A 12,603-nucleotide genomic window follows, 5' to 3' on the forward strand; every position below is an offset into this window, starting at 1 on the left:
CACACTACTCCGGCCCGCTTAATCTGGCAATTCAACCATAACATCAGCATTTTACATTTGCAAACAACTTTTACTATCACTGTTAAAGCTTGTACTTGCACTGTCTGTTTGGAAAATGACCAGCTGTACCTCTAATGACCTCACCTCTCCTGCTCTTCCATTGATAGTAGGTGTCCTCTTTCTCTATACATCCTCTCTGGGTGAGCTTATGTGCTCACTCAACTTCCACTATCATATCTATGCTGATAACAGTGAAATCTACCTCTCCTCTCATGATCTCTCTCCCTCTATCCTCACTCATATCTCCAACTGTCTCTCTGCTGTCTACTCTTGGATGACCCAGCGCTTTTTTAGACTTAAAATATCAAAGACTAAGCTGTCATCTTCCCACCCTCCTGCATAAAACCTGACCATCGCTTATCCTTACCTACTGTTTATGCCCACTTCTTTCCCTTCTGTGTCACCCCTGTCTGTCTAACCCTCCCCTTTTAGAATGTAAGCTCTCACGAGCAGGGCCCTCTCTCCTCATGTGCCTTTCTTAGAATATATAAACCTCTGCCACCCTGATGATTGCTTCAGTGTCCTGTCCCCTGATGCAACTATCTATATTAACCATGTGCTTGTCCTAAACTGTCTTGTACTGTAATTTATGTGTTTTTGATTATAACTATGCTCTGTAAAGCGCTGCGGAATCTGTGTGCGCTATATAAGAAACTGTTAATAAATAAATAAATATGGAAGAGGATTAGTGCTGCACTTTCACCTATCTGGCAATGTGACAATGATTCATGAAGTAAGGGGTAGAGGGACTAGCCTAGCCTTTTAATGTGGTATCTATCTATCTATCTATCTATCTATCTATCATGCAGTTTAGCTATTAAGCAGTGACATGCAGGTTTATATGTATGGCAAAATGTGACAAGTTCTAGTGGATGTAGCTTTCTAGTACATTGGTGAGTGTTAAGGCAGGACAAGTGTGAGTGAGGCTCAAGTGTTGTTGTGATTTTGATACATACATTGGCAATTTTATCAGTCAAATATTCTGTAGTGTAAGCCACTGTGTGTGTGTGTGTGTGGCACCATCATAGTTTTTTTTTTTCATTAGAAACACTATTGCCTATGTAATTGTTTGTATGTATGATTTGTCATGCTGTAGGTACTTAGGATTGACTGTACAAGGTCTACCTGAATAGCATAATTAATGTTGAACCCCATTTAACATGCCCACAGATGACCAGAGGGAAGAAGGTGAGGGTGTGAGAGGGGCCCTCCTAAGGCTGCGCCAGCACCTGCTGATCCTGGCTGCAGATGTGCAGGACCTCTGCGACCTCCTGCTGTAATTTTTTTTTTTTTTTATGTAAATACATTTTTTGTTGAAAGTTAGAAGTGGTCTGTGTGTTATTGTATTATTTTACAGTATAAGTATAAATAGTGATGTTTATTTATGTAAGGTGCAAAAGGTATATACAGTATATAGATGGGTTTATTGCATACAAGTGCTTGAAAGTGAAGGGTAATGTAAAGATGTACATAGTGTGTTGATGTGTATGTGTGTGTTTGCATGTGAAGAATAATTTATGATGTAATATGCATACATAACACATGGGCGTAAAGGGGCAAGAAAGAATGTTTTGAATTTAGCATGATGTAAGGGTTAATCTAAAGTGGTAGTAAAGTGTTTAATTATCAATTTGAGAAATAATAGATGACCATTAAAAACAATCCCTTTTTAATGAGGTTGCCTAATTGCATAAGTGGGTCATGTAACAGATTTCGGAGTTCAGATAATAGTGGTGAGTTTTGCGGAAATACACTGCATCGGTGCGTACGGGCAGGTTCCCGTCCGTTCTGACGCGGTAAGACCGTGCAGACGCTGTAAGACTGTGCAGAATATGTGTGTCCACCGCACACGCAAGGTTTGGATGTCGTCTGTAAACACGCCCTCTTCTTAAAGTGTGAGTCTGTCCAAATGCGGAGGACCGGTGGGCGTTTCCTCATACCATGTCCGCACAGCGTGGCGTGCGGACTGCTCCGAAATAATTCGGAAATATACGCACCAACCAGAATAACCTCCCATGTGATAGTGCCTCTTTACAAGGCATTGGTGAGACCACACTTGGAATATTGTGTTCAGTTATGGGAACCACACCTTAAAATGCACATAAATGAATTGGAACAGGTACCGAGAAGGGCGACTAAGCAAATAACAAGAATACAAAGATAGGTTAACCAGGCTGAATTTTTTCACTGGAGAAACGGAGATTAAGAGGATATGATTAGTATGTTTAAATACAGGATTAGGAATCACATGGAACTGGGAGATTATTTGTTCACTAACAGGCCTATACTTAGGATATGCAAGCATGTACTGAGGCTTGAGGGAAAGAACTTGGAAGTTGTTTGCAGTATTGTCCTAAAGCATGTATTTATTGACCTGAAAGAGCTTTTACAAGTTTGAAATTTTTTCATTTCCAAATATAACATTTTAATTAAAGCAGTGAGAGATTTGACATATATATATATATATCAGTATATTATTTTGTAAATAGTGTGTAAATAAAGGATTTTGAAAAGTGGTTATCAATTTATTTGATCATTTTGTATATTTTTTTTTTTCAAAAATATTTTTTATTGAAGGATTGAGCATCACAAAAATACAGTTTTGAGTTGTATACATATATATGTACATATACCAATGTGACAATTATTCAATTAACACAGTAATGTATCATGACTGTTAGTATATCATGGTGGTATACGGAATAATGGGTTCGGATGGACATAGCTGGAGGATCACACTGCTTTATCTATGAACAAGGAGTTGGAAGATCAATCGGGGCATCCCCCAAGAGAACTGTGGTCTCGTACCATTGAGTGGAGCGGAAGCATCTGTAAATCTGTGTTATAAGATCTGAGGAAAGAGAGTCAATAAAACCTTCCCATATTTGAAATAATTTCTCTGTGTATTTTTCCCTCTGGAGGGCGGTCTCTACCCATTCCATGTGAAAAACATGAAAAGTTTTGCTCTAAACAGTTGGAGGCTCCGCGTGAATCCGTTGATGCAAGATACATTTGCGGGCCAGCGCCGAAATAATGAGCATGACCTTTTTGCTATCTGGCAAGATTGGAACATTGGGAGGAATGACACCCAAAAGTGCCCATTCGGTAGTCAAAGGGAGGTTGCTCAATAAGTATGTCATCGAGAATCCCTGTACTTGCTTCCAAATACAGAGTATCAATGGGCAGTCCCACATTGAGTGTTTAAATGTTGCACCTGGTCTTCCACATTTTGGGCAGAAGTCTGTGTCTGAAATACCCATTACATATCGTCTGTGTGGGGAGAGGTAACTGTTATGAAAGATATTGTAGAACATTTCCCTATACTTGGACGAAGGCATCGTCCTCCATGAATATTGAAATTATCATAGTAATTGTTTTATAGTGTATTGAGGGAAGATCTGTAACCAAGTGGATATGCCGGTATGCATGGTGCCAATATCCTTTGGTGTGTGCAGAATCTGATAATATGTAGATATCACTCGTCTAACTGAGGTAGACCGAGATAAAAGGTTATCTAAGGTGTCCGGTCCTGAGGTGAGAGATGTCTAAGGACTTAACTAGCATAGTGTTGGGCCTGATACATAGCAAATGCATTTTTTTCACTAGATCTTGTACTTTCATAGGGGCTAGCGCCGTCCCATCCGCTAAGGCCCTAACGTGTGATATTCCTTTTGTTTTCCAGAATGTAAAGGGCCATGAAGCTTGTCCAGCTTGGAATTCAGGGTTGGCTAGTAACGGCAAAAACAGGGAGTGATGGCTATTCAAGTTATGTTTATGTGTTGTCCGGTGCCAAACGGTCCAGGCCGACATCAACAAGGGATTTTGCAATATGACATCTGTGACTTCTTGTCTGTGACAGTGTAAGAATGACAGTAAGTGTTGATGGGGCAAAAAGGATTGGTCAATGGTATCCAGTCCTTAATGTATCGATAGGTGCAAGCCTGGTTATATATTCGCATGTTAGGGAGATTTGTTCCCCCATTAGAAACAGGTTGTTGCAGTTTCAGCAAGCCTATTCTTTGTCATTTATCCTGCTATATGAATTTGCAAAATGCCGTATTGATCGCTTTTTCACCTGTGGGAGTAAGCAGAAGTGGTAACATCTGCAATGGATATAGAAGTTTTTGAAACGTCATCATTTTTAGTAAATGTATATGACCCAAATAGGATAGCATGAGATGTTTCCAATGTTTCAGCTCATCCAAAGCAGATTTCAACAGTTTGGTAACATTGAGTTTATATAAATTATGTATTTGTTTTGGAATGTAAATACCAAGGTATTTTATTGCACTTGGGGCCCATTTATTACGACCTCCCTTAGCCCAAGTAGGCTGGGTCTGCGGGCCTATGTATAGGCCCTGTGACTTGTCCTGGTTAATGGAGAAGCCAGATACGGAGCTATACTCCCCTATCTTTTGTAAGATGGGCAAGAGCATAGATTTGGGATAATTGATATATAAGAGTAAGTAATCTGCAAATGCCACGATTTTAGTTTCTCTAGAGCCCATATTAATTCCACGAAAAATAGGCCAGGATTGGAGAAGACGCAAAAGGGGGTCAAGTGCAATATTAAAAAGAAGTGGGGAGAGGGGGCAACCCTGCCTTGTTCCTCTGGCAATTGTAATGGAAGAACTTCGTTCACCATTAATGATCAATGAGGTACTAGGAGTAACATACAAGTATCAGAAAAATTGTACAAATTAATTTCCAAACGCTCTTATCTCAAAAAATGTTTGCAGATGTTTCCAGGAAACAGTATCAAATGCTTTTTCTGCATCAAGATTTAAAAGCATTGAGGGGGGAGTGTTGGTGGACTGAGTAGCCGTTATTACTGCTGCTAGGGCTGTAAGTACCCCTTTCACAGAAAATCTGTCACGTGTGAACCCGAGTTGATGTGACGTAAGTAATGAAGGTAGTATTGATTGGAGACCATTAGCCATTATTTTTGACAGGATTTTTAGGTCTTGGTTCATTAAGGTGATCGGTCTGTAAGAGTACATTAACTCCAGATCATTATCCGGTTTCGGGAGCAGGATAGTGTGAGATTCTGATAAGCTATGGAACGGGATTTGATCCCTGTAGATTTTCCTAAATAGGTGGGTTAGAAAGGGGACAATATGAGGTTTTAATATTTTGAAATATTCAATAATTTTTGTATTCTTAACTATTTTCTTCCTCCACACTGAGGCCACAGGGAGGACAAGGGGTATAGCATGGAGAGGACAGTCTGGGCACCAAATAGTTATTTATTTTTCATAGCAGGCCAAGGACTCCTTCTCTACTATACTAAGCTACCAGCCACCCCGTTTTAAGTTTGTTGCTGGTAGGAGCAGTTTTGTGGAAATTTGTTTTAAAGTACTCCTCCATTACCATTATTTATTTGCTTTCAGTGCAAAATCATTTTATCAGCAGGCAATGAAATGTATCTTACATGATGCCCTCTTTTGACACTCCAATATTGGAGCTGCTTGCATTTCCCTGTCAGTACACACTACTGCACCAGCTATTGTGTGCAAGGACACAATTGGATTGCATTTACATGTACAATGTCTTACAAGAACAAAGCTCACAAGGAGCTTGCCGATATTGGCTTGGGTGGCTAAGGCCATCACTACCTGGTCAAAGGAACTAGAGGATGGTCTCAAGGACACCGATTCAAATGTGCTTCCATATACTGTGGCAGCATCCATTCCTTTGGTAAACAGCGAAAGCCCATAGATCAGGAGTCTTCTAGATTCCAGGATGGACTCCTGCAAGGGAGATGTACCTCACATGCAGGTCGTGCCCTCTTCTGGGTCTCTTAGAACTGATGCCAGAATACCTTTAGTGACTAAGATGGAGGAGCTAGAATGGTGTTGCATAGCAGATGGAACAGAGGATACAGGATTATGGAAAAGAAACAATGATTCAGATATTGAGCCAGTGGGCTAGAGAAAAACCCAGTGAGCTCGAAGTACAAAACTACCAACAGCAGTAAAACTTGAAGTCTGGAGATAAGGGGGGAAATTTACCAATATGAAAAACCTAGTTTTTCATATTGGTATTTCCCCTACGACTGCATACGACTGTTTCAGTCGTATGCAAAGTCGTGTTCCGGAGGGGAATGTACAAAGCAGTCATATACGACTGCTTTATAACCCACCGATGTCGTAGGAATTCGTATTAGCTGGCCATATATATACGGCCGCTAATACGAATTCGTACAGGCAGTCTGCACGGATCAGTCAGATCCGTGCAGGCTGCAGAGTGTAAAAAAAATAGAAAAATTAAATAAATAAATAAAAAAACCAGCGTGGGGTCCCCCCCACAGCTGTAACCAGCACCAGGATGAAGGAGCCGGTAATTAAAAATCAGGGAACCCGACAAATAGGGGTTCCCTGATTTTTAACAACCAGCCCCAGGCTCCTGCTCTGGGGCTGGTTCCCAAAATACGGGGGACAAAATGAGTAGGGGTCCCCCGTATTTTAAGAACCAGCCCCAGGCAAAACCAGCCAGCAGGGTAATGCCACAGCCTGGGGGAGACTTTTTATACAAGTCCCCCCGGCCAAAGCATTCAGCCCTCTGACCAGTCAGCCTGGCCAGGGGCCCTGGGGGAGTGAGGACCCCCCCAATAAAGTGGTCCCCCCCTCCAGGACTTACCTGACCAGGCTGAAGCCTGGTGCTGTCCCCGATGCCCGTGGGCGGTGGGCATCGGGCTGATTCAAGTGTAAAAAAAAAGATTAAACTATTGTTTTTTACTGTGGCACTACAAGTGCCAGCAAGCCTCCCCAGCAAGCCGAAGCCGCCGACACCGGAGCCAGCGACCTACCGACGGGATCAAGATAGGTAAGTATCAGTGTGTGTGTGATGTGTGTATTAAACTTTTATTTAAAATTTGTGTCAGTGTTTTTTGTGTACTATTTTTTTTAACTGTGGAACTACAAGTGCCAGCGGGCCCTTTAATGCCCAGCAGGCTGGGACTTGTGGTTCTCCAAGTCCCAGCTTGCTGGCACTTGTAGTGCCACAGTAAAAAACAATAGTTTAATCTTTTTTTTTATACTTGAATCAGCCCGATGCCCACCGCCCAGGGGCATCGGGGACAGCACCAGGCTTCAGCCTGGTCAGGTTAGTCCTGGAGGGGGGGACCCCTTTATTGGGGGGGTCCCCACTCCCCCAGGGCCCCTGGCCAGGCTGACTGGTCAGAGGGCTGAATGCTTTGGCCGGGGGGACTTGTATAAAAAGTCTCCCCCCGGCTGTGGCATTACCCTGCTGGCTGGTTTTGCCTGGGGCTGGTTCTTAAAATACGGGGGACCCCTACTCATTTTGTCCCCCGTATTTTGGGAACCAGCCCCGGACCTGGAGCCTGGGGCTGGTTGTTAAAAATCAGGGAACCCCTATTTGTCGGGTTCCCTGATTTTTAATTACCGGCTCCAGGCTCTGTCAGCCTGGTGCTGGTTTTGGCTGTGGGGGGGACCCCACGCTGTTTTTTATTTATTTATTTTATTTATTTTTACACCACAGCCTGCACGGATCTGACTGACCTGTGCAGGCTAAAACGAGAATACGACAGAAAAATGGTGTTCTATTTTTCTGCCGTATTTTCGTGGACAAAAGCAGCCGTATTTTCTATACGGCTGCTTAGTAAATCAGGAACCACCATTCTTTTGAATGGTGATTTCTGTCGTATCCTAACGATGGTGTAGACATTCGTATTTGTAAATACAAATACGAATGTTCCATCCCTAGGACTATGAATTGTTGTATTTTGGGGATAGAAAATCCCGAAAATACAAATTCGTAAAAAAAAGGTGTATTTCTCCCTACGAATAGACCTTTTTTCTACGAATCCATATTAGTAAATTTCCCCCAAGGAACATTCTATAAAGCAATGTTGTTCAAGGCAGCACAGATGGTGTAATTGTTAGCATTACTGCCTCACAGCACTGCGGTCATGTGTTCAAATACCACCATGGTCCTAACTGTGCAAAGTTTGTATATTCTACCCGTGCTTGCATGGGTTTACTCCGGGTGCTCTGGTTTTCTCCCAAAATAGAAAAATATACTGGTAGGTTAATTGGACTCCCACAAAATTAACCCTAGAGTGAATGTGTGTGAGTGTACAGGTGGTAGGGAATATAGAATGTAAGTTCCACTGAGGTAGGGACTGAAATGAATTCTCTGTAAAGCACTGCAGATTGTGTGCACTAACTTAATATATGTTAATAAATAAAGGCATCTGCATTCAGCCTGAGCTTCCATTATAACCCCTTGGTCAGTAGAAATTGGAAGACCCTGGAGAATCAAAGGGCAGCTGTCTGCAAGTGTTATAGTAACATAGTAATTAAGGCTGAAAAAAAGACGTTACCCCCACCGGCAATTTTACTGCTCTAATGGTGAAGAATCCTCTTCTTAATCCAGTACAGAATTTCCTTTCATCAAGCCCGCGTGTCCTAAGTATAGGCCTGTTAGTGAACAAATCATCTCCCAGTTCCATATGATTCCCAATCCTGTATTTGAACATACTAATCATATCACCTCTCAACCTCTGTTTCTCCCCTGAAAACATATTCAGCCTGGTTAATCTATCTTTGTATTCTAGTGATTTAAGACCTTTTACTAGCTTAGTCGCACTTCTCTGTACCTGTTCCAATTCATTTATGTCCTTTTTAAGGTGCGGTGCCCAGAACTGAACACAATATTCCAAGTGTGGTCTCACCAATGCCCTGTAAAGAGGCACTATCACATTGGCATCCCTTGAATCCATACCCCCTTTAAAGCATGCCAGTGTCCAGTTTGCTTTTGCTGCTGCAGTTGAGCAGTGTACACTATTACACAATTTTTCATCTATGATGACCAAGTCCTTCTCTACAGCAGAATTCACTATAATAACTCCATTTAGCCTATAAGTATCTTGTTCATTTTTGTTCCCATAATGAATTACATTTACATTTTTCAATGTTAAACTGCATTTCCACCTTTCCGCCCACCTTTCCAGTTTATTTAAGTCACTTTGTAGTGTTTCCACATCTCCTGAGTTAATTTCCTTACTCAATATCCTGTCATCTGCAAATATTGTGATTTTACTCACTATGCCACTTTCAATATCATTAATATATTAAACAAGGTGGTTCCCAATATTGAACCTTGCGGTACTCCACTTTGGACCTTACCCCAGCTGGAATGTATGCCATTTACCACCACTTTCTGTCCCTGATTGTGCAACCAGTTTTTAATCCAATTACAAATTTTATCCCCTAACCCTAAAATACCTAATTTCATTAATAACCTTTTATGAGGCAGCATGTCAAAAGCTTTAGCGAAATCAAGCAGTATTACATCAACATATTTCCCTAGGTCCAGCCCCCTACTGACTTCCTCAAAGAAGCTAATTAAATTAGTTTGACATGATCTATTTTTGACGAACCCATGCTGAGCCTTACTCATCACTTTCTCCTGTTCTAAGAAATTTTGGAAAATATATCTTATTATTCCTTGTAATATTTCCCACAATGGATGTAAGGATGACCGGATTATAATTTTCAGGGTTAGTTTTGCTTCCTTTCTTCCATATTGGTACTACGGTAGCTATGCGCCAGTCCCTTGGTACTGTCCCCGAGTTTATTGATTCCCCGAATATCAGATATAATGGTAGTGCTATGACAGAATTCAATTCTTCTAGTATCCTAGGGTGTATTTTATCTGGGCAAGGAGATTTGTTACTATTTAGGTTCTGTAATCTATTTTTGACTATTTCCTCACTCAAACATACAGTTTGGGAGCAATCAAGAGCCGAGCATTTAATATGTGGGAGATCTTCTGAAGATTCTTCCCTTGTAAATACTGAAGCAAAAAATGAATTGACTAATTCTGCTTTCTCTTTTCCTTCTATTACCAGGTTACCCTGTTTATTTTTTAGTGGGCCAATATTTTCCTTCCTTAACATTTCCCGTTTATATAACTGTAGAATTGTTTGGGATTAGATTTGCTATCTGCGGCTATTTTACGTTCAGTCTCTAATTTAGCCATCTTGATTGTATTTTTACATTTCTATTACACAGTTTCTTCTTTTCACTTTTCCTTTAGTAGCAATACACAATTATGCCTACAACCCGTTATAGATGAATGGTTATTTGCTGTGTCATCACCTCCTGGAGGACATTTTTATCAATGCAAATCAACACAATTCTGTTGAATCTTGCAAATATTCTTTGATTAATTGCTAGATAAATATTTTTCTTGCCTCTATTTTCTTTACTTTTTTTTTTGCAGATGTTACAAAAAAAAAAAAAAAAACCCCACCAAAACTGATTAATTTGCTTTATACATTCATTTCACGGACGTGAGCGGAAAATTCAGATACCCAGCATTCACGGTGGAAATTTTAACGAGCAAATAAAAATTGCCCAAACAATGCATATGTCTATCCTCAATATACAATAAGCAAAGGGAGAACAATGTACATTTGTAATATAAAGGTGTTGTTGAGAAACAAATACAATTGGATGAACATGAATGCCAAAAATGTAAAAATGACATTAGCACTCTATATGCCACCAGGTCTTTTGGCAAAATAGTAAACATGGTTTCACCCATGCAAAAGTTTGGCAGCAACATAGAAAATATCAAAATAAAGAATTTATCAGTTTACAATATCTGGAGTAGCATGGAAGTTTGATACACAGGGTAATGGTTTGTTAAAAGGAATCATATTTCAGATTCCTCCAGTAAATTTTGGGTGGCCTGTGTGTTTCAAAAATGTAATTAATAGGATTATGACTGCAAACTTTACTTCTTGAGTTATAAGCTATTTTTCACACAAATATAAAAATTCCATTTAATTTTAGAAGAGAAATTCATGTCAACAGTCAGTCATCTTTAAGCCAATCTTTCAGATGCAGATAATTTCGGATACTAAAATGTTTTCCAAAGAACAGTTCATATGTGACATATACTCTCCTCGATGTAATGGTTTAAATACTTGCTGGAAAACCAACATTGAGGCATGTTTAGAATTTGCAGCATTCCTTTAAGAGATGATGACTACAAAAGAATGGGTGTGGATGAAAAGATAAACAATGAATAGGTTGACACAGAGAAAAGGTCGAAATGACAATGGTCGATAATTTTTGTTTTCTAAAATGTTATCAATTACCATCCACCTGGACTACAATTATGAATAATAACCTGTTTCACTAATAGTACATGTTTCCAAAAGTTTGGCTTTAGCACTGTTGATCTTTTGTACCTTTAGACCTTATCCATGTCGAAATATTGTCTGTCTATCATCCAAAACCCTCTCGAGAACTTCAAAGGTTAGAGGATCACCAGTCTTCTTAAACTGGTCAGAACTCATTACAATAAACTAAAAGAGGATTTTAGAAGATAGAGCACCATTTAAAAGAAAAACTAAAATTCAAGTTTCAAATAAAAATAGTATTAACACCCTCAAACATACATTTAAATGTTTCCATATTTCCAAACAAAGAACTTCATCAGAGCACAGGATATCAGAAGGGAAATAGACCCAGAATGTATAAATCAAGGAAAAAATGCAACTTACTCCAATTGCTAAAACAGCAAATGGTGTCAGTTGTCAGTTTAAATTTTACAAATGTAAGTTCTCAAAAAGAATATACTATAGTATACAGTAAGAGGTGCAGTGAGCTATAGAAAGCATAAGCTGCTTGTTATGCACTTTACAATCTTTTTTTTTTTTTGGGGGGGGGGGGGGGGTGGGGTGGGGGGGAGTATATAGAAGAGGGAACATGTATTCCCTCCATATTGGCACATAGTACCCAAATGCTCTATTGATTTACTAGTAACTGAATCATCAATTAATATTTCAAAAAGTGCTGTCTTGCAACCCTGAAATTTAGGAACAACTGACTTATAGGCTGGAATCCCAGTGTAGCTGCATGTCATGGCTATCCAAAAAGTCTGTACAGAAGACACTAGGGGTATTAGTACTCAATGGAGTTAAATTCATCGCTGGAGGGCCTGTTTGCTCAAGCCAGTCCATGCCATTAAGGGGAGGGTCAGACATTTCCAGTCCTAGAGGATCTCTCTCTGGGGAGAAGTGCAGATCGGATGTGTCCATTGGTGAGGAGGGGTGATCCAGGATTGCCAAACTGCTCAGCATATGACTATGTAGATCATCAATACGTGGCACAGATGTATCATTTTGCTCTGCTCGAAGTAACTGTGTCCATACTGAAGTCTCTAGAAAGTCCTCCAGACGATCTGGTTCAGGTGGAGAAAGTGGTGGAGGCATCTCGCTTTGTGGCTCTGCATTCTCAGTAGGAGTGGGAGATGTTGGTTTAAGACATGGCACCAGATATTCTTTACACTCAGTAGGAAGATCTGTTAATGAGTAAAAAGACAAAAATGAATAATAAAACTGCCTTTCCTTATGTCAAAACATCTACAGTATTTAAAATAGACTGTCAAATACCTAAGTGGCCCAAACTACAGCAAACATCTACACAGGTCTCCTCTTTCTCCAAATATCACTACAACATAATAATTACACAAACTACTTTCCAAATGTGACAGGGACTTGAACTT

General features: G+C 40.2%; 1 protein-coding gene across 3 annotated transcripts in view; it reads right to left on the reverse strand.

Annotated features, from left to right (window-relative positions):
- Positions 1–10,342: 10,342 nt before the first annotated feature.
- The window catches only part of MRTFA (myocardin related transcription factor A), a 157,622-nt gene continuing 155,361 nt past the window's right edge, over positions 10,343–12,603 (reverse strand). For all 3 annotated transcript variants that reach the window (XM_083156644.1, XM_083156645.1, XM_083156646.1), the window contains one exon: positions 10,343–12,399. In XM_083156644.1, the coding sequence (XP_083012770.1) occupies positions 11,927–12,399 (473 nt within the window). In that variant the 3' untranslated portion in view covers positions 10,343–11,926. The remainder of the gene's footprint in view (positions 12,400–12,603) is intronic.

Source organism: Crinia signifera, chromosome 8 (genome assembly GCF_055691185.1).
Source record: "Crinia signifera chromosome 8, ASM5569118v1, whole genome shotgun sequence".
Classification (NCBI taxonomy): Eukaryota; Metazoa; Chordata; class Amphibia; order Anura; family Myobatrachidae; genus Crinia; species Crinia signifera.